This window comes from Melanaphis sacchari, unplaced genomic scaffold (assembly GCF_002803265.2).
Source record: "Melanaphis sacchari strain LSU unplaced genomic scaffold, SCAv2.0 Contig20_pilon_pilon, whole genome shotgun sequence".
In the NCBI taxonomy this organism is placed as follows: Eukaryota; Metazoa; Arthropoda; class Insecta; order Hemiptera; family Aphididae; genus Melanaphis; species Melanaphis sacchari.
Genome location: NW_020271042.1, coordinates 5,993,155 through 6,009,419, shown reverse-complemented (window position 1 = coordinate 6,009,419; position 16,265 = coordinate 5,993,155). Strand labels below are relative to the sequence as shown.

The following is a 16,265-nucleotide window of genomic DNA, read 5'->3' as shown; positions in this document are numbered from 1 at the left end:
ATTTTTTATGTATCTAGTAAATTATATTATACGTTGACTTGTACAAATAGGTATATGTCTACACAACACTATGTATAATTTTATAAAATATTCTTTTCCACCAACTGCCTACATGATCAAAAATAACTTTCTACTTCTCAGGAGGACAAATGTTAATGTTATTAACGTAATAATTTAATTTGGTTATTCACTCATCAATTTGGCAAATGTTATGTTTGTGTCGTAATATTTTTATATTATAAACATTGAAAATAATATCATCAAAATTAAAAATAATTATTAAATTTTGTTATTCAACAAAAACAGTAAACACTTTGTTTAAAGTTACTTAATGCCTAAAAAACTAATGATCTATTATAATTTCAAATAATTTGTAAATATTCGTATAGTAATTTATTTAAAATTTACTTGGTTTACGTCATGTATTACAATTATTACTTATTTTATCAGAGAATATGGATCATAATACCCAATGATAAAAGTAAACAACGATTAATAACAATATAATACATACTTCTAACGAAACGCAAGAAAAGCCATTGGCATAAGTTAAACGGTTATTATTCAGTACTTGCTATTCATTACTTGGAAATTAACAATATTATTAATTTATGTGCCAGTTTGTACCTTGATATTTATAATGTACCTACTTACTACTACCTTGTTATTTATTTTTTTTATTTTTATCTTAAAAAGAATAAGTTTAGTCAATTTTTTTTTTTTATATTATATATCTACAGTCTAACTTACCTGTATGAGTGTTTACACTCTAGAGTATGTACAAAAATACTGTTTTGCATATTCGTATAAAATATATTACTGCATATTAATTACCACACGTATTTTTTGTCTCTATAAATAACAAATTATATTTGCGTACAGATTATGTTTTGTTAAAAACCAAAATTTTAATAACCATTCTTATATTTTTAGTGTTTTAAATAATACATATTCTTGCATATTTGAGCGTTTCTAGAATATTTTTTGTAAATTTTGAATGCATACTTTAGACTAAGTATGATACTTAAAAGTTTCTTAGCAAATTAAATTCACAGCCTTACTGTTTTAATAATAATAATGAATTATTAATATTCATAATTAATTATTGAGGCATTGAATGTGAAACAAATAAATAATCTAGATATTTTATGTTCATAAAAATATTTGTGTAATAAAATTGAGTATATTATATTTAATAAAAATGTGATAAAATAATGTCCTGAAAAATACTAAAAGTTAATTTGATACCTATAAAAACGTTTACTTTCAATAGTATCAGTAAATTACTAGATATACCTATGCTAACACACATTTATATTTTAGGTCTTGGGCTGAGTTATTATTTATTATATAATGATATAGATTTTTTCTTCGTGTCTGGGAATGTTTTTATTAGTTGATTAAGCGTGTTCTAATGAATTATATCATATCATATACCTATTGATAAATGTTTAATACATTCGGAACATTATGCACCGTTCTAAAGTTTATGAGTTTAGTAGGTTAGGTATAGTCAATATTAACTACAGGTTATAGATATATAAAATATAGATAATCTGGTGTATATTGATCTATGATAGTGTTGTTATTTTCCATTATATTTAATTTAGAATCTTAGTACATCTGTAAAAATTACAAAATTATTATTTATAGCTTGGTAAGTGCTAGGTGAACAATTATATATTCATGTTTATGTTTAAGCGTCATCGTATATATTTTAATGAAAAACAATCTTCTTTTAGTTTGGTCGATGATCGATGTAGAGTTGTAGAAAATAATCAAATATGTACATAGTTAAACGTTAAACTATATAGTAACCATTAAGTTTATTGAAAGGGAGAATTTAAAGGGTCAAAATGACCCCTGCCTTATTAAAACAAATTCTTATATTAAGCACTTTTACGTATTGATACAATCACGAATTAATAAGAAAAATTATTTATTCTTAAATTAAATATGTGAAATACTTTTAAATTAGCCTCCGATTGTATAGACGATACCGAAAATCTGGTGGATAACATTGCACTATGTATAATGACGTAGTGTATTCATTGATATCAATCAGGGGTGGATTTTTCATTAGGCACTGTAGACAACTGCCTAGGGCAGCAAATTTAGTAGTGTTTTATTAAAAAACATCAAAATTATAAAAAAAAAAATGAAAAATTAATTACTTTATATTTACGAAAAATAATTAATAATGTGCGTATTTATTTTATATTTTATATTTTTCTATATCGTGTATGGTATACGGTTGGGGTAACTTGTTCAATTGTTCATATAATATAGAGGCGGCAAATTTTTGGTGCCTAAAGCCGTAAAAAAGATAAATCTGCTTCTGATATCAATAAAGTAATTTATTTATTTTATTGTAAATTACTAATTTATATGATCAACATATTTAATAAAATAGTAAATTAGTTATGTTTGGATAGGCATAGGGCATCAGACTAATAATTAGACTTATAAAATCTATATTTTTTCCAGTTATCTAAAACGAGTTCGTTTGGAGTTTGGACAAACTTTTACGGAAGGTTGTGTACCATTTAAAAGAAAGCAATTTGAGCGAAAACATTGTCCTTTTGAACAATATGTTTAACAGAATTAGTATAATTTGGCGGGAGAGATTAAAAATATACTTTTTTGTACAACACAGTTCTGGAGTACAATTTTAGGGGTTGCCCTCGCCCCCTCCCCAAATGTATTTAAACCATACACATAAACATTAATTAGTCAAAGTTTCTGTATGAATAATATATAATACGTTATTAATTTATTCATATATACCTTGTTAAGAGTTAGTATAGATATATGTAAGTATTAAGAATTTAAAAATTATTACATTTTTTTTACATAAATACAACAAAAATATATTTTTGAGGTGCTTGCGTGATTAATTTTTTCCTTCTTTCTATAATAATACACCAATTAGATAATATTTATTCTGTAAAACTAAAAATAAAGAGTAGATAAAATACGATAAATTGATTACGTGTCTACGTGTATAGACTACAACTATTGACTACTATTACTTATTAGTACTATTAATAATCGTGATAAAATCTTACAGTAAGTCACTACGGTTTTACCCAAATTATATTGTTTTGTCATAACTCGGTTTATCAAGACAAAAGCCAAAAAATGACAGTTTGCTCAAGTACCGAAGCAATTCGTGTTTTGCCCAAACATTTCTGAGGTTTGCCCGATATTGACTTGCCCGTAACATACCTATACCGGCTATACCTATATGTTATGCAGAAAAGATATTTTTACAAAATAAGTCACATATATTAATACATATATAAACCAATCAATCAAAACTAAGAAAAATAGGTTGACACTTTTACACATTACACACTCTTTAATTTTGTACCGCGCACTTGGCATTTCATAAACACATGATTTTAGTTCTTATTGGACAGTACTGAAATTTTTTTTAAAAAAAATTGTTAAAATATTATATCAGATTTTGCTGGGAATTATGTGATTCAGATTTCAGACATGGAAAATGTCTAAGTATAAATAAAAAAATAATCTCGAAAAAATATGAGTACCTACCCCTACCTACCCATCATATTATCTGTATATCATACAGATATTCAAGATAAGATTTTAAAATATGAAGTGAATTTAGTGAACTAATTGAAAACTTGAAATGTATAACGTATGATACACAATTCAACTTGCTAAATACTATCTTTCGTTATACTTGGCGCTTAGCAACGGTCATACAGTTACGTATATCGTAATTTGTAAATTATTAATTTTAACAGAAATGTATAATCTATTATCAGATGCTTTATCAATTATCATTATCGCTTAATGCCTATCAATAATTTTTGTTCGTTTTAAACGTTGTTATATTCTATGGCTTTAAACGTTTAAACCACGACTTTAGATAATGAAGAATAATAGTTTATTTTTCTAAAATCTAAACCTGTGATTTCAAAAGATAATTATTTTGATTTTGAACTTTTACATGACTGTGGCAATGTGCCTAGTGTGGCCTATGGGTTAACGTTTTACTCTTAACTCCATAGATCATCCGCTTTTGAATTTTTGATGTTAGTCAATAGACAAGAATTCATCTAAAACAAGAGTTGTAAGTAGTTGTATTTGTCTGTTTGATTGAATCGTTTTGTCATTGATAAATAATATCACCTCCTCATAAAATGGCAGATGAAGTTAAAATGTAAGAAATTTAAGGATAAATATTACTTGTGCTTTTAACTTGTTATTTAACTTTTACTTTTAAATCTAGATGCGAGATTCAAGGGTTGGAACTAATATTAAATTCAATTAACTGTGAAAAGTATAAATCCAAGTTTGAAAATTATGGAATTAATGAATATACGTTTGCTCAATTGACAGTGGATGATCTCAAAGACCTGAATGTAGATAATGAGGATATTAATACTATATTAACTGCAATAAATGTACTCAATAAGACATTAAATCGCGGTGAAGTACGATTATCGTAAGTGAATTGATCATTGACTGAAATTAAAAACATAAAATTATTATCATCATTATTTCATATATATATATATATATGTGTGTGTAACATATTTTTATCAAATATTCAATATCTTTATTGTTATAGAAATGATGAAATTCTTAAACTACAGTCTGCAATTCATGGGCAACTTGGATACATTGCTTTAATTTTAAATCAGATATATTGTTCTATCAATAGTGATAACATCCATTTAAATGATATGTTAATTGATAATCATATATCAGCAATTGATGCTGCTTTCATGTTAAAGCCATACATGAGAGCAGAAGAAAAAAACATTGAAAATACATTAAAAAATGTTTTTAAGGTAATAAAAATGTTAATTTATTAATTTAAAATTATAAATATATATTTTAAAGTATAGAATCTGAAATTATTAAAAAAAAATGTTAATCTACACTTGTACTTAAAAATGATAACAAAAAATTATTAAGTCATAGCAGTCTCAAAAAAATTTCAAAATACTTCTTCTTTTTTTATTTGAAATCACTAGTTGTATTTTTGTTCATAATAAATATGTTAAAACTTAAATCTATCAATTATTAACCAGTATAGTTAATTTTTAAGTTATGTTTATATAATGTAAATTTTTGTAAGTTAAAAATGTTTGTTGACTCAAATAGGAGTACATTATTCTTTATCCTTGCCCTCTCTTAGAACTTTAATTTTATTAGAATTCAAAGTTATTAAACAATAAGTAATTTAAAAAATAAAAATAAGGTTTTTTAAATTTATTGAGAATACTATGATTTTTGAAAGAAATCATTTTTTCTTGAATTCTATTAATATTATTTGCCATGTAAAATAAATATTTTAAATAAAAAAAAAATTAAAATTAAAAATAAGTATAGCATTTATTCTATAAATGTATTTACCTTGTATTTATTATTTATGTTTATTTTTCTTACTTATTGATTGTGTATTTTAGATTACTACAAGAAGAAAAACCATTATGATTACTACAACAATGTGCATAGTCCTTGTATTTGGTCTTACGTTTCAACGTCTAAATTATTCATTCAACTTTAATTCTGTATTTAAAAATTTAATATTAAACAAATTAACTTTGTATCATTTAAATTAATTTTTGTATAATATAGTTTATATTATTCTAAAGACTGTTTTTATAAATCTATAAATGAAATTCCATTTTAGTTTGTATTAAAAGTCAATTATTTAATTTTATATTATTTGTTTAAATATTTAAATATGAAAAGTTAATAATAATAAATGATTTTGTTCTTAAAATATTTTTCTCGATCGTTATCTTTAGAGTTTTTAAACAACAATTTAAAAATATGGACTGGTTAGGTTTTGGTATTTAGTACTAATCTGTTTTTAGTACATAATAGTGAATAGTGATGTACTAATGAATTAATATATGTTTTATAGAAATTATTAACTATTGCATTTAAAATTACCAGATAGATATCAACCTAATAAGTTTTAGATTTTCTAATGTTTACTTACAGATACTATTATTAATTTGATTCAGTTATATTTTCTACTAATATTTGTACTAATTTGTCAATATTTAAAAAATTAAATTGCGGCCAAATATTCATAACCAGTGTCCAGCCCATATTTTGAGCAGTCCACTGAGATTTTTTCAGTAGTTTGCCTACCCAATCTAGGCCTATAAATGGCATCATTAAGGCTGAAATTTCTTCAAAATAATTTGATGGTTGTTGATTGTTCTTTTTTAAAAATAACCTTTTCAGAATAGCAGCTAAAATTGATAGACACAGTTATTTTAAACTTTAAGAGTATTAATTTTATCTTAAATTATAATATATGAAAAAAAAAGCAAATATAAAACATCAATTTATAACTAACTTTATTTAAAAACTAACATTAACGGTTTACAAACATACTAAATTAATAATTTTAGTATTTGTAGATAAGCAAAAATTCTAGATTTTTGTAATCAGTCGATTACCTTACTTTATTAAAATAATTTTAATTAATTATTATGTAAGATTTTATAAATTTATTGATTCAAAATTATTCTAATTTAACTAATTGTTAACATATTCAGAGTGGTACTTACTCAAAATCTATTTAATATATATAAAAATTTACATAATGACAACTGTCAATTATAACTTGACCATTATTTCTTGTTAGGTATGAAATTACTTATAGTATTTAATTGTGAATTGAATTTTTCACACCTTATGAAAAATAATAATGATGCCATCTGTATAGTGTATATATTATAAATTTACCCCCCTGTCAAGATATAAAATATAATATTAACATAAGACCCCCAGCTAGGAGGCCACATTGAGTCCATATGGCAATGGCATATTATTAGTACCTAACATATAAGTTTAAGCGTTATTTAAAAACAAGATGAGATAGATTATTATTATTTTTGTCTGTTAGCGTGTAGGTATACAATCGTTTCTGTTCATAGTTTAGTTACGGGTTTACAATCATCCCGAATTTGTTTGCCTTTACAAAGAATGTAATAGGATATTATTTTTGAATACTTACAACCCAAAAATCTTCCGTAATTAGTTAATGCGAAAATTTGTTTTTACATCAGAATTTATGCAATGAAACACATTTATAATATCAACAACATGCTGGACAACAATGATGAAGATTCGTCGTGCTCTTGCAAGTAATAATTTTTTAGATTTTAATTTAATCAAGAAAAATTACAGAACTAAACTAATTCATAATAATATCTACTATTTCGGATACAATATTGTTAGGACTTACATGCAACATGACGCAATAATACAATTACTTATGTAGTAGGTATCAAATAATAACATAGCATTAAGTATTGCAGTAGTGAAATTTTAGTGTAATAAACACATAGGATATAGAAAGATACTCGTATTTATTTAGGTTAAAATAAGAACTATTTTTCTTGTAACATACTTGTAATCTATTTGATTCCAAGCGTATTTTTACTTTTTAGTTTATATTGGTAACGGTTAAAATTTTTTATTAAAATACTAAAAAATTATAAAACTTATAGGTAGGTAACTGCATATCATTTACATTTTAGACTTTAGAAGACCCGTTGTCTGTTAAACAATATATGTATCTACCTATACTATACCTAATGGCTAATTTATAATTTACCTACAGCCTACATGCTTTATTATGTAACAACATATTTGTTATATAAATATAATTTATATACCTATATATAACAAATGACTAACATGAGATATATTATATTTTTCTTAGGTACAAAATTCAATTCAAATACATAATAGTACTTATTTCTGATTGCATTACTCAAGTCTATATGCATTTAATATACATATTACATTATATTTAATATATTTTGTTGAGGCTTGATTATAGGTACGTTTTTTATGTTATAGAAAAGTAGTTTAAGTGCTTTAAAATATCATTGGACTAATTAAAATTTAAATATGGCCAATATGAGTACAATTTTCGTACATAATATTATTTTAAATTTTCCTCAGATTGCGGATCGTTTGATTTAGACTGACTGAAATACATTTTAAAATTGAAATATAGTAATAATTAACTTGGGTAGTTATAAATATATAGCAATTTATAATAGATATTTTAAATAATTATAAAAAAAAAGTATAAAATATCAATGAGTAATATGTTAATTATTGGATTTGTACCAATTAAAAAGTATAAAAATAGTCAATTGTACAATTTGGTGAATTATCCAATATATTTTTGAAATTAAAAATTGCTCTTATTTATTAAGAATTTCAACAATTTCAAAAATTTTCGAAAAATCAAACAAAAAATACATGCTATTTTGTAAATTATATTGAAATGTGATCATTAATGATATATTACATAAAAAAAAAAAAAAACTACAGGTATATAGCAATAGTATAAGTACCTATAAAGGTATGACAGACATCATCATTTAATTTTAATCTATTATACATAATATAATTTATATTATACGCGTATATTATAAACAATAATCATTCAATGTATTATAATATATTTTAAACACATAATTAGGTGGGAAAATTGTGATTTGTACATGAATAAAACAGAACTGCCAAAACATGTAATAAACCACATTGCCCCAGAATCCCAAGGGTTATTCTACTGCAAATGGAAAAGTTGTACGAGAGGAGACCGAGCTTTTAACGCCAAGTAGATTCTTTTCTATAGCTCACTAGATTACAATAAAATGTTATCCTTTCGACATTGTAAGTATAGATTCATTTTTAGGTACAAGATATTAGTCCACATACGCACCCATACAAATGACAAGCCGCATCAATGCCATATATGCGGTAAAAGCTTTACGCGGGCTGAAAATTTGAAGATTCATGCTCGTTCGCACACAGGTAAGTAACAATAAAATTAACATTTTTATATATTATATTATTATTATTATGTTTTAAAAATAATAATGAATAATATAAAGCAATTGAAGCACAAATGCGGTTAGTTATTATTATTTATATAAATTATAAATATATATAATCTTAAACAAAAGTAAGTATACCTGTAAAACTATTAATTTTGATAGCTATATATGAGTATACGATTGAATTAACTATGACCATCTATTATAGTAGATAGAATTATATCATCTATAATCTATATTATGTTACCGTGAATGTCCACAGTTGCCAATTGGTGGAATGCTGGCAGTCGCCGGGTGACTGTCGTCATTGCTTTGATACACCAAAATCATTGGAAGCTAAAAAATACTTTCGATACGCGTCAGGTTTCAATGCATTACATTCTTTATCTGTATATATATCATTTATATTATATGCAGACGCACAGGCAATAACACACTATAGCGAAGTAGCTACCCGCCTACAACTTGTATCTCAGTGATACGTTGAAAATAAATAAGGTTTTCGAATCAGCATGTAGTAATGATGATGTATGATGGACATTGATTACTTAATGTACCTTCTTCTATAATATAGAAGTTAATAATTTATATTTTAATCAACGTGATAGCTAATTATGTAAATTTTTTAATTTCTCGTATAAATAAATACTTCCTTACATCATGTAATCAATATTCTAATGCGTTTATACAATATTACAATCTGTACAAAATAAGTCTGTTTTCAATTTTATCAAAGAAATTTTCATTTATTTATTTTATAGGTAAGTATACTTACTCGCGAGATCGTGCTTTAAACCCGTACCTACGTATTTAGAACCATTACACAATTACAAATATACATTTTAATCTATTAATCTTGGAATATTTAAATTTTTATCTTTTTGTTCTAGCGAAAAAAAAAATAATTAATCGATGATGATAATTTATTATTTTTCAAACAAGTAATCAAGTGACGCACTGTACCTATAACCTAATACCAGAAAAAAACAAATAAAATAAACTTAATAAATAATAATATACCTACCTAATTATAATTTAATTATTACTATATATTACTTACTGGATAATTAAATTAGTTATAATCTAAGTGTAATAAAAATTACTTATATTATTTAAATTAACTTTAAATTAGTTGAGTATTAATTAATTAGCTATATTTGATAAATATATTAATAGGTAGGTACATGGCAAATACCTCATATATTTTACACATAAAACTTTAAATACCAGTCTCTATATAGCCATGTTGGTTCAGATTAGGTAGGTATTAAATACCATGATTTTATATTTTAAACCCTGGCTATAAAGAAATATATAGGTATGTTAGCTACTCATTAAGTAACCACTATACACATACGACATACTATCACTAAATCATTACCAATAAAATAAACTTATTAAAACATTTTAAAACATTAGAAAGGAAATTTATTCCAATTTAAGTATTATCATTGAATATATATATATATATATATATATATACACAATAGTATTATTGGTATTATCTACTTTACATACTTTATTTTATCTTATTATATAACGAATTATTTTTAATTAATAAAGTTAATATTAGTTATTATTTCTATATGAAATAATCCAAATAGGTATGTTATGATAAATAATATACTTTATTAGTTTTTTAATGAAACTTATTTTAGTCGTGTGTATGGCCGAATGGGTTTAGCAGAAGCATACCAATATTTAGTATTTTTCTGGAGAAGAGAAAAAGTGACTAGATTTTGTCTCTATCACTTTTCCAAAGATGATTAGAAATTAGAATTAAAGATTTTTCAGAATATCTGGGCCAAAACACGTACATTTTTATATATCATAAGATATTTGATTTATTTTAATTTTGCGATGTGATAAACAGATAAATCATACTTTTAAATTTTTATATATCACACAAAGTGTAGATCCAATGGACGATGGTTGGCCCCTACCACCCTCTCTTTAAAGTATGCCCATGGAATTTAGTGTTATTCGGATTATTTTGTAAAAAATGAAACTAATAACTTTATTATGTAACTTATTGTTTTGAGATTTTATCACTTGATACTTACCTATAACTACATTTACGAAATTAATAGGTAACTAGATGAAACTTATCAGTTTGTTTGTTATATAATCGGGTAAAATACATATTAACACAGTTTAAATTGTTACGTATTTATGAAAAATAAGTTCTTTGAACATATTATTGAGATAGATGTGGAGGAATTTTGCAGCCTTCCAACCACTTTCTCTGGAGTTTTAATATTCTATAGTTTTTTTTTTTTTGATTTCACTGTGCATGATTGTAAAATATAGGTATAATTTTATATGGTAAATATTATTTGTATTTGATATCGTATATTGTTAATAGTATATAAAACTATAAAAGTTCATGTTCTAGAGTATTGTTAATTTATAGATGCACTGCAGCTAAGACTTTCCCCTTCCAGTTATACACAATTCGAGAAAAAATCTATAATGTACAGACATAGAAACAACTAAAGACGCCACCAAAGATCTTTGGTTGTTACAATCTGTTTCCATCTATTTCTAACATTTTATTTCGATTAGTTTCATACTAAGATATTATCATTATCGTACTAATCAATAATTAATAATTTCCTTTTTATAAACAGTTTAAATAGATTTAGATACAATTGGTTACTGAGAAAAATATCTCCTGGGTTATTAATTATTATTCTTATTCATAATCATTAATCATTAACCACAATTAGCTTCTATATTTTTTTTTATCTATATTCTAATCTATTTGTAATTAATTATTATTATTATTATTATTATTATTATATATTTATAATGATTATCTAATAATTAATTGTAAATTGTAATTGTCGAAATACATTTTATTTGCTCTTGATAATTAAAAAAATATCAAACAAATAGTTAGATGTGTGTTGTGTGTTGTTTATAGTTATAAATGTTATAATTATTATATTATTTATAAATATTTAAATTGAATTTGTAACAAATATAAAATGCAAGATTTGAAGTTAGGAATATTAATACACAGGTGAGAAACCATACATTTGTTCAGTGAATGGATGCAACAAGGCATATTCCAATACGAGCGATCGCTTCAAGCACACCCGAACGCACTTCATCGAAAAACCATATGCTTGTCGAGTGGAAAGCTGTTTGAAAAGATACACTGACCCCAGCTCCTTGAGAAAACATGCTAAAAGTCATAATCATCAAGTAAAGGTGGTATTAAGTATGTATATTTCAACAATTTATAAATTACAGTTATATTAATATATTTTATTCATCAATTGGCAAACTTTAAAAAGTAGGTACTTTAAATTTGAATAATTAATTATTGACATTATTTTAAGTTCAATATCATCAGAGAACTAGGTATTTCCAATGTAAGTAAATATATATAAGTAACTTATTTGAATGTAGCCAATTCATTTTTACAACAATCAGTAGTTAAAGTTTAAGGGGTTAAAGGTCGGTGACCGATCAAAATATCTCCGATAGAAAATACCTTTAGTCAAACATATCTCCAATGGAAATATTTCCCGTGATAATATTTAATAATATTTTAAAATATGTTATCGAAATCATAATATGTAATTTTTAAAATAGTATGTTATGATTATGAAAATTAAATAAATGTAAAATATAAAAATATAAAATCCTAAATATCAAATAATACAAATAAGTGGTCAGTGTGACAGTAAAATATTGTGATTAGTTATTATTGTCTATGGGATTATTTTCTAAATATTATTAGTAGAAAATGTACATACTTCAGTAATCACAATATATGATATCAGTATTATTATAAATATATTACAATATATATTTTTTATACTTTTAATAATTGTAGTTATAAAAAATTAATATATTGATATAAAATATAATAAATATTAAAATATTTTCATGAGAGATATTTCCATTAGATATATTTTTAACAGGAGGTAATTTTTGCTGAAGATATTTTAAATTAGTGATATTTTTAACTAGAGATATTTTGTAACAGAAATATTTTGTTGAAGATATTTTGACATGGAACCTAAAGGACGAAGGAAAACTTCTCGAGTATATTGCATTAAATTGTAATAGTGATATTGCATGTCATTAAATTTCCATTAAAAGTACAGTGAATCACAAATACTGTTATAGCTTAAATAATTAAAACTAATATTTGTTTGGATTCTATATGAAGACTGATAGGTTAAATAAAATATTTCGTTTATGTTAATGTTGTTAAATTATGAATGAAGCGATGAATCACGAATATACTACATTGATTTATAATGATTTATATGTGTGTATGTGTTTTTTTTTTTTTTTTTTTTGAAATAAAAGTTAGATATAATAAAGTTAGATTAGAAAAACTTCAACCTTCAATTTTAAGGATGCAAGTTTTTGGTAAAAAATAGAATCTAATTTTTACTTAAGTTGAATAAAACATTTTCAAAATACTTATAAAGAATTGTATGAGTGTGTTTATAGTTTAAAAAGATTGGAAACTTAAATAAAAAATAATGATTTCTTCTCAAATTATTTTTATTTTTTTATTGTGATTCGAAAATAATTAAAATATTAATCATAAACACTTGAAACATTTCACTAATACCTAACTTTATTATTTTCTGTACCTACACAACAAAATGTTCAAAATATTCAGACTAATTTTCAGATACTTATTTATAATATACGGCAGAGGTACTCAAACTTATTTTCATATGTATAAAAACTCTCATGTACTATACTATTCATGTGTATTATGGATCAGTAGTGTACCGCTAGGCATTAATTAAATATAGAATTATTAAAAATTGCAATACATTTATGGGTATTATAGCAATAATGTATAAAAATAATAATTTAGGTGCATTTAATATTTAACGGTATACGAACATTACCTACTAAGTAATATCGTATTTAGTACTTATTTATACAAAACACAAAATATTTTTAAATTCATTGCAAACATTAGTAAAAATATTAATTTATTCATTTTCCATATTATTACCTCCGCATGGCTTTCCGCATACCACCATGTAGACTTTGCATTACGACATACCACTGTAGTTAAAGAACCTCTGCCTAATGCACATAAATGGACATTTTGTTGGTTTTTTTTTAAATTTTTATTATTATTTACAAAGTCCACCGATGTACCTAAGTATATAAATACTTATATTTGCAGGAAAGGGGCTATTGAAATTTCTAGGGGCTTAAGCTCATCCTCAATAGTATCTATATTTATATCATAAATCTATTCATACTGCTATATAATACCTACATCAATATATTGACTAATACATTATAAGTTAATAATAATTATAAATAATATACTAATAAAATACTTGCGGTGTTTCCGAATTGCGTGCGAAAATCATTATTTAGGTCGAATGGCGTGTGTTGTTTTTTCGCGATAAAGCCAAGTTGCGTACATGGTTTTGTCGTGACAGAATCGATGAGTTTCGTACATCGTTCATCAACCTACTAACCAAGTTAGATCGGTTAAATTTCATGGATTAGTATAAATAAATCGAATTAAATACAAAAAAACTATTGTGTAGTACACATAATTTATATTTTGATTAAACATTACAATATAAATTCAAAAAACCATAATAAAAACAAAATAAACGTAGAATACTGTGTGCTATTATACAGATTTTGATCAAAACTTATCGATTCAGTGCCAAAAGTATCCCAAGATACAATATATCGAATTTACTAGCTATATTTACAATAATACCTATATGACATAAGGCGCAAGTCGACAAAAACCGATTGGTCGTCTACTCAAACTTTAACGAATGCAATTCGAGCTTGTCAAAAATATTCGTAAGCAATTTCGCTCTGTCACAAAGAAACTGTGCACACAACTTGGTTCTTGTTCAAAATTATTGGTTTTTTTTTTGGCACGCAATTTAGATGCAGCTAATATTTATATTGTTTAATAAATGCTATGTTTTGGAAAAAAATTAAATTTATCATACATTCATACGTTACTAAAAGTAAAATAAATTTCTTTAATAGCAATATAAATATATCATAAAAAATATTTAGAAATAGAGACTGACAGTTGACACAATGTCCGATCAGAATCATTTTTTGTACTCATACTATGATTTATAATTGAATTCAATTAAAAACAGGCAATACAGAGCATTACATTTAGTAGGTCACTGTAGTTTGTAATAGGTAGATGTAAATTGAATAACTGTAACTCTTCACTGAAAAATGGTATAGAAAAAGTAAATATTTTTCGTGAATCTTTACATTTCTAAAAATGTGTAGTGTGGCCATCGCTCGTAGCGCGAACAATATCTGTACGGTATTCGAATTTTTCCCAAACATGCTCCAGCGATTTAATGCAACATGTCGGAGCGCATTTGGGAAGAGTTTGATATTTTCCCCGATTATTGTTAGCGTTACGAGCGTCGAACGATGGCCACATTAAGCATTTGTAGAAATGTAACGATTCAAAAAATATATACTTTCTCTGCTCCGATTTTTTAACAAAGAGTTACAGTCATTCAATGTACATCCATTTCTGTAACCCACTGAATGAAAACTGTTTCTCTCAAAAAGTCGAAAATAATTAAATAGTAGAGTAACTTCCCTGGTTTTTATTTATTATTATTACAGTTCGCAATTCATAGTTTTTTTCATGTAGATACATCAATATAAATTATATAATTTAAGTAAAATGGTTTATTTGTGTAAATATTTTGTTATGTTACTCAAAGATTATAATAATTAATATGACAAAGTAATACCTTATACAGCAATACTATTAAATGTTACATCACCTTAGTTATGAATTAATATAAAGTTAATGAAATGAAACACGATTTATTTTAAATACTACATTATATTGGTTACCTACGTGAATTATTATATAGATATATGAATACCTATATTATATTAGGTACCTATTATATTGATAATTTGTATAATTATGTACATGTTTTATATCTTTTATGTCGATAATGAAAACAAATAATTAAATAAATTGATACTTGTAGATATCACAAACATTATGATTAAAATATGTACTCGTATTTAGTTTACACGTATCAATTAAGATGCATTTTATGACTAATTTTCAGCACAAGATACGAATCCATGTTGTTCTTCGTCAGTTTTCATAACTCCTACTTGTTCTGCGTATTCCATTTCCAACGTTATTGACCAACCACTCGATCTATCAATTCGTTGGAAAAAATAATTGTACTATTAAGTAGTGTTTAATGTTTTAGTGCAAATTATAATTAGTCAACTACATACTCGTACATGGATTTATTATAATAAATGTATATACTTTTACTTATATATTATGTTTTATTATTGTGCATGATGAATGTTTAAAATTATTGATTTAAATAAAAGTTTTGAAATAATTTTTTGTTTTATATTATA

General features: G+C 24.5%; 2 protein-coding genes across 3 annotated transcripts; both read left to right on the top strand.

Annotated features, from left to right (window-relative positions):
* Positions 1 to 3,828: 3,828 nt before the first annotated feature.
* LOC112593681 lies at positions 3,829 to 5,567 on the top strand (the record flags this gene model as incomplete). Its single annotated transcript, XM_025338187.1, has 4 exons — positions 3,829 to 4,192; positions 4,262 to 4,477; positions 4,604 to 4,826; positions 5,448 to 5,567. Coding segments are annotated over exons 1-4 (579 nt in total), but the record flags the coding sequence as incomplete, so codon positions are not given.
* A 1,313-nt stretch (positions 5,568 to 6,880) lies between these two features.
* LOC112593793 (zinc finger protein GLIS2 homolog) lies at positions 6,881 to 16,137 on the top strand. 2 transcript variants are annotated; one of them, XM_025338336.1, is made up of 5 exons: positions 6,881 to 7,148; positions 8,504 to 8,641; positions 8,720 to 8,838; positions 11,887 to 12,087; positions 15,956 to 16,137. In XM_025338336.1, the coding sequence occupies exons 1-5, from the start codon at positions 7,081 to 7,083 to the stop codon at positions 16,072 to 16,074; spliced, it is 645 nt and encodes a 214-aa protein (XP_025194121.1). In that variant the 5' UTR covers positions 6,881 to 7,080; the 3' UTR covers positions 16,075 to 16,137. The 2 variants fall into 2 exon arrangements, with proteins under 2 accessions (XP_025194121.1, XP_025194120.1); XM_025338335.1 differs by having other exon boundaries at positions 8,708 to 8,838.
* The last annotated feature ends 128 nt before the right edge of the window (positions 16,138 to 16,265 follow it).

What these genes read in the sequence shown, in the direction of transcription:
- LOC112593793 (XM_025338335.1), top strand. Translation starts at nt 7,081, where the DNA reads ATGAAACACATTTATAATATCAACAACATGCTGGACAACAATGATGAA. An exon ending in GACCGAGCTTTTAACGCCAA is followed by an intron (nt 8,642 to 8,707) that starts GTAGATTCTTTT and finishes TTGTAAGTATAG; the next exon opens with ATTCATTTTTAGGTACAAGA. An exon ending in TCATGCTCGTTCGCACACAG is followed by an intron (nt 8,839 to 11,886) that starts GTAAGTAACAAT and finishes ATTAATACACAG; the next exon opens with GTGAGAAACCATACATTTGT.